The 15,029-nt window shown below is 33.8% G+C and overlaps 3 protein-coding genes across 3 annotated transcripts; 2 read left to right on the top strand and 1 right to left on the bottom strand.

Moving 5' to 3' along the window:
- Nucleotides 1–1,341: 1,341 nt before the first annotated feature.
- Nucleotides 1,342–2,594, top strand: LOC101263309 (histone H3.3). Its single transcript, XM_004237892.5, has 2 exons — nt 1,342–1,698; nt 2,021–2,594. The coding sequence occupies exon 2, from the start codon at nt 2,029–2,031 to the stop codon at nt 2,437–2,439; it is 411 nt and encodes a 136-aa protein (XP_004237940.1). The 5' UTR covers nt 1,342–1,698; nt 2,021–2,028; the 3' UTR covers nt 2,440–2,594.
- Nucleotides 2,595–6,685: 4,091 nt separating this feature from the next.
- Nucleotides 6,686–8,220, top strand: LOC101263019 (GLABROUS1 enhancer-binding protein-like). The gene has a single exon (XM_004237891.5). The coding sequence runs from the start codon at nt 6,873–6,875 to the stop codon at nt 8,052–8,054; it is 1,182 nt and encodes a 393-aa protein (XP_004237939.2). The 5' UTR covers nt 6,686–6,872; the 3' UTR covers nt 8,055–8,220.
- Nucleotides 8,221–10,483: 2,263 nt separating this feature from the next.
- On the bottom strand, nt 10,484–15,018 carry LOC101262715 (cytochrome c oxidase subunit 6b-1). The gene is made up of 5 exons (XM_004237890.5): nt 14,699–15,018; nt 13,211–13,507; nt 13,031–13,113; nt 12,838–12,919; nt 10,484–10,851 (listed from the first exon to the last, which is right to left on the bottom strand). The coding sequence occupies exons 1-5, from the start codon at nt 14,738–14,740 to the stop codon at nt 10,798–10,800; spliced, it is 558 nt and encodes a 185-aa protein (XP_004237938.2). The 5' UTR covers nt 14,741–15,018; the 3' UTR covers nt 10,484–10,797.
- Nucleotides 15,019–15,029: the final 11 nt, after the last annotated feature.

Below are 15,029 nucleotides of genomic sequence, written 5' to 3'. Positions count from 1 at the left end.
TCACACTAGAGTATCTATGCATCTCTTCTTTACATGTCTAAATTATCTCACTCTCGCATTCCTCATTTTGTCCATCACATACGCCACTCCCACTTTATTACAAGTATTTTTTTTCCTAATATTATCTTTCCCATTATAACCATACATCCACCTTATTATCCTCATCTATACAAAATACATCTTACGGACATATAAATGTAGACAGACAAACACTATTTGTAGGATTCAATGAATCACTAATTGAACATTTAACTCTGAATAATTTTTAAGATATAGTACACACATATCGTAACATTCAAGTGGTATCGTCCATAAATGTAACCGTTGTTGACCTACGAAACAAATCATATGATATATTTGAATTATCTTCTGCCATTTTAAATCATTTTAAATTTGTATACATGCATAATCATGTCAGGATTATCTTTTTTATTCTCACATGAATCTCAAATCAAGAATAATCTAATGAATCATATGTTTAGGAGAAGGGGCGTTCAGGGGTTAATTAGATTAGTTATTAATCAAAATTAAATTAACTTTAATTATTAACATTAAATCAAATCAAATATAATATATATTTATTGTTTATTTGTTATCAATATTGATTCGACTATAGAAAAAAATATTCATTTGAACATGTGAAAAGGTGATAATAATCCGTTTAAAATAAAAAAATTATTAAAATGACTGACATTGCACAACTTTTGATCATTAAGTTTACGATGAATAAAGCTTCAAAATTCAATATTTTGGTCTAGAATGAAGAGATATATAGTGACATTTTCAATCCGACGAATAATGATCATAGACACTCATATACATGAAACCAATAAGATAAATGTTCTCACCTTCAATATTTTTCATTTTACAAGTAAGTTAAAAATAAATTTTGATGAGAACATATACAATACCTTTAAAGTTGATTATAAAAATAATAAATTATGTATGTATAATAATAAAATATATGTATATAATTAATTTGTTCAATTCGATTATTACTTAGATTTTTTTTGAATAAAATCATAATTAAACCAAATACTATTAACATTCAAAAATAATAGAATCAAATAAAATCAATTAAATTCGAAATTTTTAACCAAACTGTAAACACCCTTATTTAGAAGTACACAGTAAATGAATAATCCATAATCCATTCAAATACTCTTTATGAGTGAAATTTTCTCCATCAGTTGCATGATTATTAATTCATGTCAAATTAGCTATAGTTACCTAGATTAATTATGTAATATTCAAGACAAACTAAATTATTAATTAATTATAAAAATAATAATGCTGTAGAACCCGATTATAGTCCATAGGGTCCGGATCGGGATGATTGTAAAACGCAATGAGGAAATTCACCGACTTAATGAATGAACCTTCAATCCTCGTGACACAATAAGAACCAATCAGAAAGCGAGTACAAGTCCTCGCGGATCGTGTCAGAAAAAAAACTCGAGATCTCAACCGTTAATTTGATACTCAGAAAACACAAAAAGAGCAACTATCAACCGTCGAACCGTACTCCTAAAAAACACACACGGTAAAAGAAATCCTAACCAACCCCGGCTTTCACACGTTCTATAAATAGCATCGACACAATCCATCTCAATCCACGTTTTATTCAAAAACACGAAAAGTAAGCGTCCCTCAGAATTTTCAATCTTTAAGAAGCCTTCAAGTTCAAGCAAATTTAAGGTTCGAGTTCTTGTTTCTTTTATACGCTTTCAATATTCGTTTAATTTTGAATTTCAATCATGATATCTTCGTTTCAATTGTGAAAATTTCTTTTTATTTTTCAAGTTTGAAATCTTAGGGTTTTGATTTGGGGATTCTTAGGATTAATTTGGCAATACTGGGGTTTTTCTTTTTCTTGTTCTTAAGATCTGAGATTATGATGACTTGTACGTGTTGAATTTGTATGTCGATGTAAATCTGGAGTACTGGTTTCGAGATTTAGTTTCTTACGCTCAATTTCGTTAATTTCTTGTGATTAACCGATGATAATTGTTCTTTGCAGAAAGTCAGATGGCTCGTACGAAGCAAACTGCCCGTAAATCCACTGGAGGAAAGGCTCCAAGGAAGCAACTTGCCACCAAGGCCGCTAGGAAATCTGCCCCAACAACTGGAGGAGTCAAGAAGCCTCACAGATACAGGCCTGGAACCGTTGCTCTTCGTGAAATCCGCAAGTACCAGAAGAGTACTGAGCTTTTGATCAGGAAGTTGCCATTCCAGAGGCTTGTTCGTGAAATTGCTCAAGACTTCAAGACTGATTTGCGTTTCCAGAGCCATGCTGTGTTGGCTTTGCAAGAGGCAGCTGAGGCTTACCTTGTTGGGCTTTTTGAAGATACAAATCTGTGTGCTATTCACGCCAAGCGTGTCACAATCATGCCCAAGGACATTCAGCTTGCTAGAAGGATTAGGGGTGAAAGGGCTTAGAATGCCTAGCTTTGTCGTTGCTTAGATTGCTAAAGCCTCTTTCGCAATTCTGTTTTTTTCTTTGTTCTTTAGGATAGTCGTATTGGATAGGATAATAGATATGGATGGTTGTGGATTACTGGGTATTTGACAATATATAGTCCATTTTATTCGTATTCTCTTTGCAAGATACATTCAATGTTCATCCTGATCATGTTTTCAGCTAGTTGTTTGAAATCATTCCGATATAATCGCAGTGTTGCGGTGGATTTCTGTTTTGGGGATATCAATTTGATGCCGGATGATTCTCTAGGGTTTGCTTGTGCTCATGTGTCGTTAACCTATATTTTTTTTATCCAAGCACTATTCAATCGAACGATTCTTATACATCCTTGTTAATTAGCAAGTTTTATTGAGAAGGGTTCTCTCGAGATGAGCAATTACAGAATCCAAACGTATTTCAATCAAGTTTTGTGGATAAATAAGTTATTCGTTCTTTAATTGATTAATAGCTTATTTGAAATTTATAGTTCATATAGTTAATTATTTTAATACGTCCTTCAACCCTAATTTGATACCTAATTCAACAAGTCAACAGAACCGCCTTACTACATGACTTGGTGCATTTAACCTGTAATACTTAATTATAATACGTTAATGAATGTTTAACATTTTCTTAATCAGGAATAACCCAAGTATTTAACAGATTCTACATTGACATAGAGTTAAAAAGGTAAAATAATTATATAATTATAGACATTGTATAAAGAAAGATGTAAAAATAGGTACATTAGGACATTGCCAGACGCCAATCATCAATAAAATAATTATGGAAGTAAATTAAATATTCAGTTAAAAGATAACAATTGAGTAGTGGTAGAAGTAAAAGGATAGCTGAGAATGAACATATATGATTGCTTTAGACAATTATTATCAAATGTATAAACTTTAGCAATTATTAGTTGAAGGTAAAATTTGTTAAGTTGTATGATAGAAGGATCAGAATTACAATGAGATAATTATTTGAGGACCGACATTACTATTTTTCCTATCTTTCAATCAATTAGTGTGGAAAAAGATAGCAATAATATTAATTTGAGATCAAAGTATAATTTAGTCAAATTATTCCTTAAAAGAAAATAAATTGTGATCTATACTATCTCCGTCCCTAATTATTTGTCTACTTTTTCCTTTATAGTTGTCCCTAATTACTTATCTATTTTGACAAATCAAGAAAGAACAATTTTTTTCCTATTATATCCATAATTAAATGACTAATTACTTTGAAAAATGTTTTCATCCACTTCATAATTAATAGGGGTAAAATGGTAACTCACTATGTCATTAATTATTTTCTTAATAGGTGTGTCAATTCAAAAGTGGACAAGTAAAAAGGGAACACAGTGAGTAATAATTATCTCAAATTATTTATTTTCACAAAATTTAAGAATTTTTTTTCGAAAAAGGGCCTAAAATACTCTTGAAGTATTGCAACATACTCTTTTCACCCACCTATTGGCTCCAAAATACACTTGTCATCCACCTTTGAGTTCAAAATTTACTACTTATTTAACGGTTTTAAATTTAAACTATTTAAATATTTTTCAAAATACTCGGCGCTCAACTATTAGATATAATTTAATTTATTAGTATTATTTATAAACCAAGTCACTACCCACCAATTACTAATTAAGCCCCACCCAATTAACAAACCATTTCTAATTTCAAAATCACCCTAAACACTACTAAAGCACGATGAAACTATCGATTCCTGAAAATGACATTCAAAATTATTGATTCTGCATTGAAGCATCAATTAAATTTAGGTTGAGTCGCTTATTTAGGAGGAAATAGGATTTTGTTTCAAGCTTGAATTCGAAATTTATGATTAAAGGTAAAGAAGTAGCACCTCTCGAATTAATTCATGCACTTTTAAATATAATTTTATAAATATTTATTTTTTTAAAAATATTAAAACTTTATTATATTCTTTTTTTAAAAAGTTATCTATTAAGTAACATTAAATAATTGAGGCGAATGAATAATTAAGATGAATATAGTCATACTTTTAAGTTTATCGATAATTTTTATTTAGACACTTGAATTATAATTTTGATTAAGTACTTGAATGTATGATAATGTACTTCTATAGATATTTTCGCCTCAAATTTTTAGAAACACTCATTGTAGTAGCTTTCTTATTGTGCATTAGTAATGGAGCGGGTTTATCAATTGACTGTGGTTTAATTAGTAATGGGTGGATAGTAGATTGATTAATAAATTATATTAATAAGTTAAATTATAACAAATAGTTGAGCGTCGTGTATTAAAAAAATATTTAAGTAGTTTAAATTTAAAATTATTAAATAAGTGGTTAATTTTGAACCAAAGGTGAATGGGAAGAATATTTTTGAGGCAAAAGGTGGATGAAGAGGGTATTTTGGAGCCAATAGATAGATGGAGGGTAATTTTATACCATTTTTGATACTTCAAAGGTATTTTAGGCCCTTTTCTGAACTCTTTTTAATTTTATCCTTTGTAGTAATCATTTTTGAACTACAAACGCCACTTATTCAAATAAAACAAATAATCAATGATAAAAAAAAATATTTTAAATACAACTAACGATAAAATAATCTTATAGTTAATATTTTCTTGATAAGCATGTAAAAGAAAACATGGCTTAAAACTTGAATAATTGAAACTACTCCTAATGTCTCATATTAGTAGATTATTTTTCCCTTTACATGGTACTTAAAGAACCACAAATAATTAAAAACTTTTTGGGAATTTTATAAATACACTTCAAAAAGAATTAACTATAAGAATAATATAGAAAAAAAATAATTTATGGTTTTTTAATTTAATAAGGTGATCAATTATTACGAGCTATTTATATTTAATATAATGATCAACTAATATGGAACAAAGAAAGAATATTTTCAAGGGGAAATTACATAAATGAGCCATAAAATTTATAATAATTACAATGTTATACCCAAGTTCAAAGTAATCTCATGAAATATCCATTCTCTCATAAATAACTATAGTCCACACCCCTCACTCATTAAGATTGATAATTTTTGTTTAACTGATATAAGAATCAGTAACATATATTGTATTTGTATCATTAAAGCTGATAATTTTTGCTTATTTGATACAAATCAGTATCATATATTGTATTAACATAATTGAAGTTTCTTGTTTAGAAATTAATCATTAGTCAATGTAACTATAAGAGTATAAGTATATGGTTGTGGTATCATTAAAATTTCTTGTTCAGAATTTACTCATTAATCAATGATACTATAAGATTATACATATATGTTAGATATCATTAAGGTTTCCTGTTCAAAAACTGCCCACTACTATAAGAGTATCATTGACTAATTAGAAATTTCTGAACAAGAAATCCTTAATGATACCAATACAATATATACTATTTTAATAAAGTAAAATTATCATCCTTAATAATATCAATACATTATATGATATTAATTTAGTACCAATTAAGCTAAAGTATCAGTCTTAATGATATCAATACAATATATAATACTGATTTGATATCAATTAAATGAAATTAGTAAGAGAGTATATAGTGTAATTATTTAGCGGGATATGAATATAAAGAAATATATATTTTGTAATTATTTTACTCTTACAAGATATTGACTTAGTTTTCCCTATTTCAAGGATCGTGAAAAAAATATGACAAACAAAATGAATGGAATGGATACTCTCTTGTAAAAGATGTTTCGATCGAGGGATTTCAAATTCGCATTATTACCTTTGGTAAAAGTTATAATGCTTTGGTAGGGAACAAACAATAAACAACGTTTGAAACCATACTATAGAGCTATTTCTAGTTTTATAATATGGAAACTATGGAAGAGAAGGAACAAAATAAAGCATGAGGGGAAGAATACTTCACTATAAAGAGTCATTCATAATGTGTTACCATAAGCATGTATATGTTGATAAAATTTAGAAGACCAAATATGAAATTAACAAGAGGTCGGGCAGAAATGATAAAAGAGTTGGAAAATAAGAGGTTCACATATAAAGGGTTTAGGGTTTAAGGATTAGGGTTTAGGTAACAATAATAAAAGCCATAATGACGAGAATTAAAAATCCCTAAACAAATGAATATGTTTATGGAGAGGAAATGGGTTATGTCTTCTATTTCTATTTCTTTAAATTTTAATTTTGATTGTCTTTTTAGATATGGATAATAGACTTGTTCCTTCGTCAATATAGTTCTGAAAATTCATAAAAAAAAAACAAATAAATAAAAAAAGATTTGGATGGAAAGAATAGTATTCTTTTAAATTTTGAACTAATTTTAATTTGAATAACCTTGAAAATTTAAGTGTTTAATTCTCAGTAGCCTCCCCCACTTTATTTAAGAGGAGGCAGCAGCTACACTCTTTTGCCCTAATCGCTTACACTCTACAATGGCCAAGAGTCGTCCCGAGAAAGAAGAAGAAGAAGAATCCGGCGAGGAGATGGAAGTTTCTTCGCCGGGAAACGCTGATACTGAATCGGGATCGGAATCAGAATCGGAATCGGAACCTGAACAAGAGCAACCCCCGAAAAAACCACCAGTTGCCGCTCCAAAGAAGCCACAACCTCAGGATGATTCCTCTTCTTCTACCGAAGAGGAATCTGATTCCGAGTCCGAACCGGATCCTGAAACACAGAAACCAAACCCGGTTGTTAAACCCATAGCTTCCAAACCCATGGATGAGCCGAAAAAAGCTGCGCCTATCGTTGAGAAGAAACCTAAATCCAAAGCAGATGCTACTTCAAAACTCACTTCTCCGAAGAAGTCCACTGCTGTTGTCGGAACTAAACGCCCGGTGGATGACGGTGAAGCTAAGGAATCGAAGAGGTCTAAGAAGAAATCAGAGAAACAGATTGAAACTCCAGTGGCGAAAACGCCCACTGATGACGTTAAAAGGCAGCTGTTTCAGAGATTGTGGAGTGAAGATGACGAAATTGCTATCCTGAAGGGCATGACTGATTACAGGTCGAAGAAAAAAGCCGACCCAGTTGCGGATTTGAGTGCATTTCATGATTTCATCAAAAAGTCTTTGCACGTAGATGTGTCTAAGGCCCAGTTGCAAGACAAGATAAGAAGATTGAAGAAGAAGTATGAAAACAATGCTGGGAAAGAGAAGAAGGGAAAGGAAAGGACTTTCTCCAAGCCCCACGAGCAAAAAGCCTATGAATTGTCTCAAAAGGTTTGGGGTAAAGAGAAAACTGACAAAGTTCCAGTTGAAGTTGTTCAAGTGGAGAATGAAACTGCAAGTAAGGGACGAAACAACAGTGTAGGTGAAGATGATGGGGTTTTGGATGTAGTGAAGGAGGAGAAACTGAGTGCGAAGATGGAGAAGACCGTGGAGGTTACACCTAATTTGAATTTGATTTCGTGTGGGGGAAGTGTTGCTGCTCTGGAGAAGTGGCTTGAAGAGTATTCTGGGTTGCTTAGCATTGAGAAGTTGAATGAGATTGAGAAAAAGTCGACATCTTTGAAGGAAGCTGAGTCTCGCTTGTGCTTGAGGAGGGTGAATCTAATTGCTGAGCAAGGGAAGCTGATGGATGAAGCTATGAATGCTTCTGGGATTGATATCTAGAAAGAGTAAACTATTTTCAGGCAAACTTCCTTTTTAGGTTTATTTCTGCTTGTAGTTCTGTTAATTGCTCATTTTGTGTAGTTTCAGCTCATTGTCTTTACAAGTAGAATATTTTGGATCTTGTTATGTGTGATTTCCTATTTGGATATAAACAATATTTATCTTACAGTTGCTTATTTCACATTCAAATGTTTGCCTGTTAAGTTTGGTGATTCATGGGTTAACAGAATCACAGTTGGTGTTAAGGGCTTCTAGTTTGATGCTGTCATTTATGTTGGTATGTAAGGATATATGAATTAGCTTTGAGTGAACTTCCTTCTTGGATCAGCTTATGTACAGAAGTTTTATTAAGGTTGAATTCCATGCATCTGGCCACAAACATATCGGTTTCCTTGTATGACTAGGGATGTCAGAAAAGGACACCGTTAGAGCAGTTGGATGTAGCTATTTACTCAGCCTCTCGACCAACACTTGAGTTGGATGTAGTTCTTTCCTCCTCACATCAATTTGTTAGACCTTTATTTTAATCTGCTTCTAGAATAGTAGAGTTCCTTAGAAAATAGTGTCCTTTACTTGAGGGAGGAAATCTGTAAAAATTTACTTCTGTGAAGATACTTAACAGTAACATTAAGTGTCGGAGCAATGGAGGTTGTCTAAATGCCATCGTAGTGCAAACAGTGATTTTTGATAAATGCTACTGTATTTTACTGGTTTGTTTTTAAGAAATTCTAGGATTCTAGCTCTGCCAGCACAAAGCCGATGTACATTTGGCTAGTTAAGGGGATAGGGGTTTTCCTGCTTTTTCACTCTTGAGTCTTGATGGAAAGAATTCTGCAACTGCAACCAGGAAGTTCTTTCATCTTTGTTGTTTCTGAGATGAGGAAATGGATAAGTGGATCTTGGAATGTTAGGTACTGGATATTTTATTTGTATCGTCATTTTTGGATTCTTCTTTTGAATATCTTGCTATATAAGATTGGTTAGCATTTCTGCTTCATCTGTCACTACTATGAGTTCATTAGAATGTTGCTGAGACCTGTAGTTTAAAAGGAAGGATTTGGTGGAATTGAGTTTGGGGTTACATAGCCTAAGGTTCCTTGTTTATTTTCCTTTCCTTTAGTAGCTCTTCTTCAGCTAGGTTGGATGTGCAAACTGCTCCTCCGAGTTAACTCTGTTATTTGATGGCTTCTGCCAAAAAACGTGCAGAGTAGCTTCGACTCAGAGTTAAGGAATTACCTCTGGAGTGGAACATATCAGATCTTATTCAGGCTGTTATGGGAGACTATCTTAGAGTTGGCTTTTAGAAGATCTCTTGGATTTTATAGATTTAACCCACAATATACTCTAGTTATGTGCATACTTAGTCGATCTCTACACCACTCTCTTTCTGTTCTATAACGGATGGTCCATGTTCAACAGATCGGACTCACAGAGCACTTCAGGAAGATTGATGTAAAATTAAGGATGTGTCAGGGTTTAACTTTGCAAATGACATTGAGCTTGTTTTAATAGACCTCAATGCTAGTGATGATTCTGAAGGTTTAGCGAATGAAGCTATGATCATACCTGGATAGAGATGATGGTCGTCTCTCTCCCTCTCCCTCAGTAAATTTGAAAATAATGAGTGGCACAATCTTCGTGAGAAACTTCTAGCTGCCCTCGTTGCTTCAATTGCTATCCCCGATTCTAGTTGGTTTTTAAATTAAGAAATGGAATGCCTTCATAAGTCCTGCCGTCCTTATATCTTGAGTTCCTTCTGTTTGCACTCCAATTTGGTTGTCTATTCTGTTTGCGTGTGCAAGTCAAATTAAGAAATTTTACTTTCACCTGTATCATCAGACCGTATCCCCAATTTCATCATGTTTTTTCGCTCTATGTAAACATATCTCTCTGGTGATACACCCTGGTAATTCTTAATCATTTTGGATAACCCCAAGAATTTTCTGGTTCTTGCTATTCCCAAATGCCTGAAGACTTGGCGAACAAACGCCTTGCATGAACCAAGATTGCTGCCCATAAAGGCGAAGCTCAGGGGCGATCAGTTATTTTCATCCCAAGTAAAACTTACATGACCCAGTGCTAATACCTAGTTGATATGATATGCATACTTACCCCATTAATCAATTTACTATTGTAAGTTTACGTCGTTTGGTGTATACATCTATCCTCTTTACTCCTACTCAAAACGTCAAGGAAGTACCAAAGAAAAACTAAATCTAATCACGCGTAGGGTACTTACGCAATGATTCAGAGAGTTCTCTAACGTCACAAGGGAGCAGCACAGAGTGCATGTACTAATGGTGATAACTGCAGTATTTGTAAAAAGCTTAACGCTGATTCGAGCATATATCACGTTCAAAAATGCGGGTTTTCATTTTTGGACAATCGTTAAAACAATAAACTTATTCGTATAATGAGGAAGACAATGATTAAACTCGATGAGCAAATATTTGGTAAGCAATTATTTGTGTAATGATCAGTTCACATCATTTATAAAAATGTCAACAGGTTCCACTAGATGATTCATCACTGATAAACTACAGGAAATCGATTCATAAATTGTATTTAGGAAGAGGATAACTCAAGTGATGATCCAAAATAACTTTGTTGTAACGGCAAACTCATTGAAGGCTTGAGCTAGATCCAATAAGCACGCCAAATTTTATTAAAAACAAAAATGGAGCCCCCAATTCATTTGAGAATTCAGATGCAGCATGGACGAGAACAATTTGGGTACTGCAATTTATAATGGTCCAGGGAAGGTTCCATTCTCTCTCTGCTCATTCCATCTGTCAACCTGCAAAAAAAGCAAAGAAGAACACATGAAGCTGACAACATGAAAGTGTTAACGGCATGTAATATTATAAAAAAAAGAATCACCACCAGAAAGTTAACAAGTTACAAAGATATCACATGTTAGCCATTAAAACAGTCTATTAAGAACTGATTTGGTATCCTGGAAAACACGCATACACACAGCTGGTTTTTCTTTTGGCTAGTCCTTACTAGGCAATGTGTTAGTTTAGTAATGTATCAGCCTCACTAAATATTTGCTCTGCTCCACCCAAAAGAAGTCCACACTCAAACATTTGATCCTGGCTCTGATTTGATTTGTACTTTAGATCATAGCTGTAAGCTTTTCAATACTGCACATTTCAGCCATGTCCACCACAATCACTACCCCGGAGGATACACAAATTGCTAACTTCACTAACAAGTGGCAACTAAAGGTGCTTGTTTACCACAAGATAGTATACAGAAGAGGGGATGATTATCATTATGTAGTAGATGCTTCCTTTGTGAAAAAGATGTGGAAACAACCAACCAAAATACTGCTTCATTGTGTCTAGATCTGAACAACAGCAACAAAGACAGATCAAATTCTACTAGTAATTTCATGACTATCAACTGCTGACGACAATGCCCCAGACACAGCAAACACCAGAAACCACTGCTAACATCATTTAATTCCCACTCTTCACCACTAGCTTCCAGAATGTATATGACAAAAGCATCTTCTTCAGGTAAAATCTATAAATCCACATTGTGGAATGTGTGGATGTCATTTTGCTGGCATATTACCTGACTGCCTCCTAAAATTTTTAACTAGGATGACATATTGGGCCTCTTTGGATAGCCATAGGGATTTCAAATCCACAAGCCCAAGTCTTTTCCTACAGTTTTAAAAAAAAGATTGTAAGAGTGAACTCAAATGCCAACGGATGTAGGGTTCCCATTTCATGCTATATGAAATAATCTCCAAGAGTGTCATCTCCAATCATGCACCCAGATATTGGCACAGGTTGGCTCCCTTTGATATAAAAAACAGAAGAGTATCCATTTTCCTCTTTACAAAGAGATAACGTGAGCAGATATACAACTCCTTCCCCCTTCCTTGCGGGCCCGCTCCCAATTTGGATTTTGCCAACATCATGCCATCCTTTATTCCATAAATTCACTTGTTTTGTTGCCTCTAATTCACAAAAGACATCTCTTTTGCTCAATTTTAGCGCAAGTAAATTATCTCTCGTGTTCTTCCTTGTTTTGTAAACTCCCTCCCTACCAACAGCATCAATCAACTTTACCATGGCCGCTTTGCATTAACTAGGGTATTGCTTTGGTTTTGCATGTTTGCAGTGGCTCTGCCGTTAATTCACAGAACTTCAGCTTACACTGATGTCATTCCTTTTCTAAAATTTATTGCATCAAAAAAGAGATAGAGAGTGCAGCCTTTTTCTGCTCAATCTTCTGTAAACGTTATCCTTTTCGATATTTTTTTTATTTTGAAATTTAAATTTGTACTCATGTTAGGTGAGTATATCTGACTGGTTCTTGTAACATTATTTGCTACACAAACTACTAAGAAGGCCAAGGATATGGCTGTAAACAATTTTAATCAGTTTAAAACTAAACACACTTCTACTTATACACTATATATCTAATTTTAATACAATGAACTGAGCATTTAAAAATAATGCATTTTCCACTAAAAAGTCATATGATCCTCTGCATTACAATTCCAATATTACTTGTTCATTAGCCAAATGACCCCAGTGATGATAATTTCTATCATTTTCAAATTCACAGTCTCAATCCCTCAATCCCATATTATTCTTTGAATCTACTCCATCCAATACTAAACAGGAATAAAGTCTCATTAGTGGATGTCCACAACGTAATATATCCCACATTTGCCAAATCTTAGTAAAACATGGAAATCAAGATTACTTAGCATACTAGCAAAAATATATAAATATGGTCTAAAATTTTAAAACAAACATACCCATTCACCAGGGCAAAGGGATCGGTAGTACTTAGCAAACTTGTCACACTCAGGTGCACCTTCACCTTTTGCAGCTGTGCACCTGAAAGACAAACCAATGATACATAAGTGAGATTTTATTATTTGATTAAAATAACTCAAACAGAAAGAAACACAAAAGAGAAATAGATTGTAAATAACTGTGAAAACTGACCGATGATACTCAACATATCTTGTAAAGCAGTGCCTCGACTGATTTGTAGTAGGAAAGCGAAAGTCAGCAGGTGCTGTCTCAAGCTGATTGCCAATCATGATATAAACAACAGAAGACAGTCAATGCATATGCTATTGGCTAGTAAGATGGAGTCAAGATTGAGGGTTAACTAAATCTAACCTTAATCTCAGGGGTTTCAACAGCAGACTCCTGATCTCCTGAGGTCTCATCTTCAGTACTTTCGCTGCTTTCATCACTGGAAGCCTCCACAGGAGGAGAGGCTTCAGCTGATTCAGTTACAGCTTCACTGCTTTCCTCAGGTGCAGGGGCCGTTTTGATGCTCTCAACCACTGGAGCCTCCTCAGTTTTGGAAAGAACTTCTTCAGCTGGAGCAGCTGAAGGGGTCTTAACCTCAGTTTCTTCAACCGGTTTTGCGGTCATTGGGGATTTCTCTTCTTGGTCTTTCAGTAAGTATTGCTGCAATTCCATGGATAGGACAAAATTTGTCATTTGCAGGAAAAAACTCTATCAAAGGCAAAGAAAATCTCAATGCAAATGGTAATCCAAAAACTAGTATAAAGCCCAGAAATTTTAGATAAGAAAGTCAACAATGTGATTGTAGCATTAAATCCTCATGTCAATATGGAAGATACAAGCTCCCAATAGGTGAAAAAAAGATGTTAGAACACATTTCTCTACCTGATGATCAATGCAAAGCGCTGCTTGCGAGGGGCAAGCAATTCAAGAAGGTGTGCATTTAGTAGGGAGAGCCATTAAGTGAACCATGCGAGAAGAATCACATTTTACGAATCTAAATTAAAAGATGGAGAAGAGAGAAAAAATGGATAAAAGATGGGAATAAAAGATGGGTTCTTTTGCTATTTGTTACTAGGACTCTTCTCTAGAATGTTTCACTTCACCTTGTTGTCCTTTTTGAAGGTCCAGCATTCTGGCAGTTGAGGATTCCACATTACCAAGCAATGTGTACCTCTATACACAACCAGAACATGCTAGACGCCCCGCAGCAGGGAACACAAGCTGATAAGGTTGTACTTCACTTAGTTTAAGCACAATCCTATGTATTCACTAAAGCTTTAGTTCAAGATTTGACTTCAATAGTAATTCAATCGCTTCTGATCAAAATTTTGTTTTTGTGAAGAAATTCAAAGCAAAAGTAAACAATTAACAACCATATCATAGAAATTTAACTGACAATATGCTCAAACATATTGGTTTAACACAGATTTTTAACTCCTTAAACCTTTCAAATTCCATCAACGGATCGTATAAATCAAAATCCCATTAACAGATGAAAAGCGACTCAAGCAATTCACAACAAAATGAAATTCTTCTAAATCAGAACTATTCCTAGTGAAATCACAACACTGGAGAATAACATCTTTTTTTTATATGCTCTTATATTCATTCTCCAAAACTAACACCTTTATTCAATAATAAATAAATAAATCTTCATTCACACAGAACTAAAAAAACAAATTGAAGATCGAGCTCGTGCGATCCTCTTTATTGCCAGATTCAAAACATCACAAGTATTTTTTTTTAAAAAAATAATTATGGACAAAGAAAGCATAAAATAGATCATGAATTATAATAAGAAAAGGCAAACCAAATAGAAAGATGAAAATTGTAGTAGTAGTTGGTATTTACCTCAGATAAGGATGCGACATTAGAGGTATCGACTGCGGCCATGGCTGAATTCAGCTGCGACGGCGGCCGATGGGCCAAACTTAGACCAAGACAATAGCTAAAGTAGGTTTTCTGGTAGAATGTTCAGTTCGTCAGTATTGAGTCTATGGGAGCGATAGGGAGAGAAAATGGAGAAGCATCTGATCTGCCGTTTGAAAAGGCTCACATCTCGAGGTGAAGCCCATGGGCCTTGAAGTCTCTGTAGTTATTGGGCTGTATGACCCAATGAGTGGGCAAAGCAAATCAGCCTAATTTGTCTCATTTGACATGGAAATCTGGTTATTAGATGACC

The sequence above is a fragment of the Solanum lycopersicum genome, chromosome 4, assembly GCF_036512215.1.
Source record: "Solanum lycopersicum chromosome 4, SLM_r2.1".
NCBI lineage: Eukaryota > Viridiplantae > Streptophyta > Magnoliopsida > Solanales > Solanaceae > Solanum > Solanum lycopersicum.
Note: the sequence above shows the minus strand (reverse complement) of the source record. Positions and strands in the feature narration are given on the sequence as shown.

Coding starts and splice junctions, on each gene's coding strand:
- LOC101262715 (XM_004237890.5), bottom strand. CDS start 14,740: ATGGCCGCAGTCGATACCTCTAATGTCGCATCCTTATCTGAG. Junction 13,508..14,698: donor ATGTCGCATCCTTATCTGAG/GTAAATACCAAC, acceptor ATGGAATTGCAG/CAATACTTACTGAAAGACCA. Junction 12,920..13,030: donor AGATATGTTGAGTATCATCG/GTCAGTTTTCAC, acceptor TTTGTCTTTCAG/GTGCACAGCTGCAAAAGGTG.
- LOC101263019 (XM_004237891.5), top strand. CDS start 6,873: ATGGCCAAGAGTCGTCCCGAGAAAGAAGAAGAAGAAGAATCCGGCGAG.
- LOC101263309 (XM_004237892.5), top strand. CDS start 2,029: ATGGCTCGTACGAAGCAAACTGCCCGTAAATCCACTGGAGGAAAGGCT.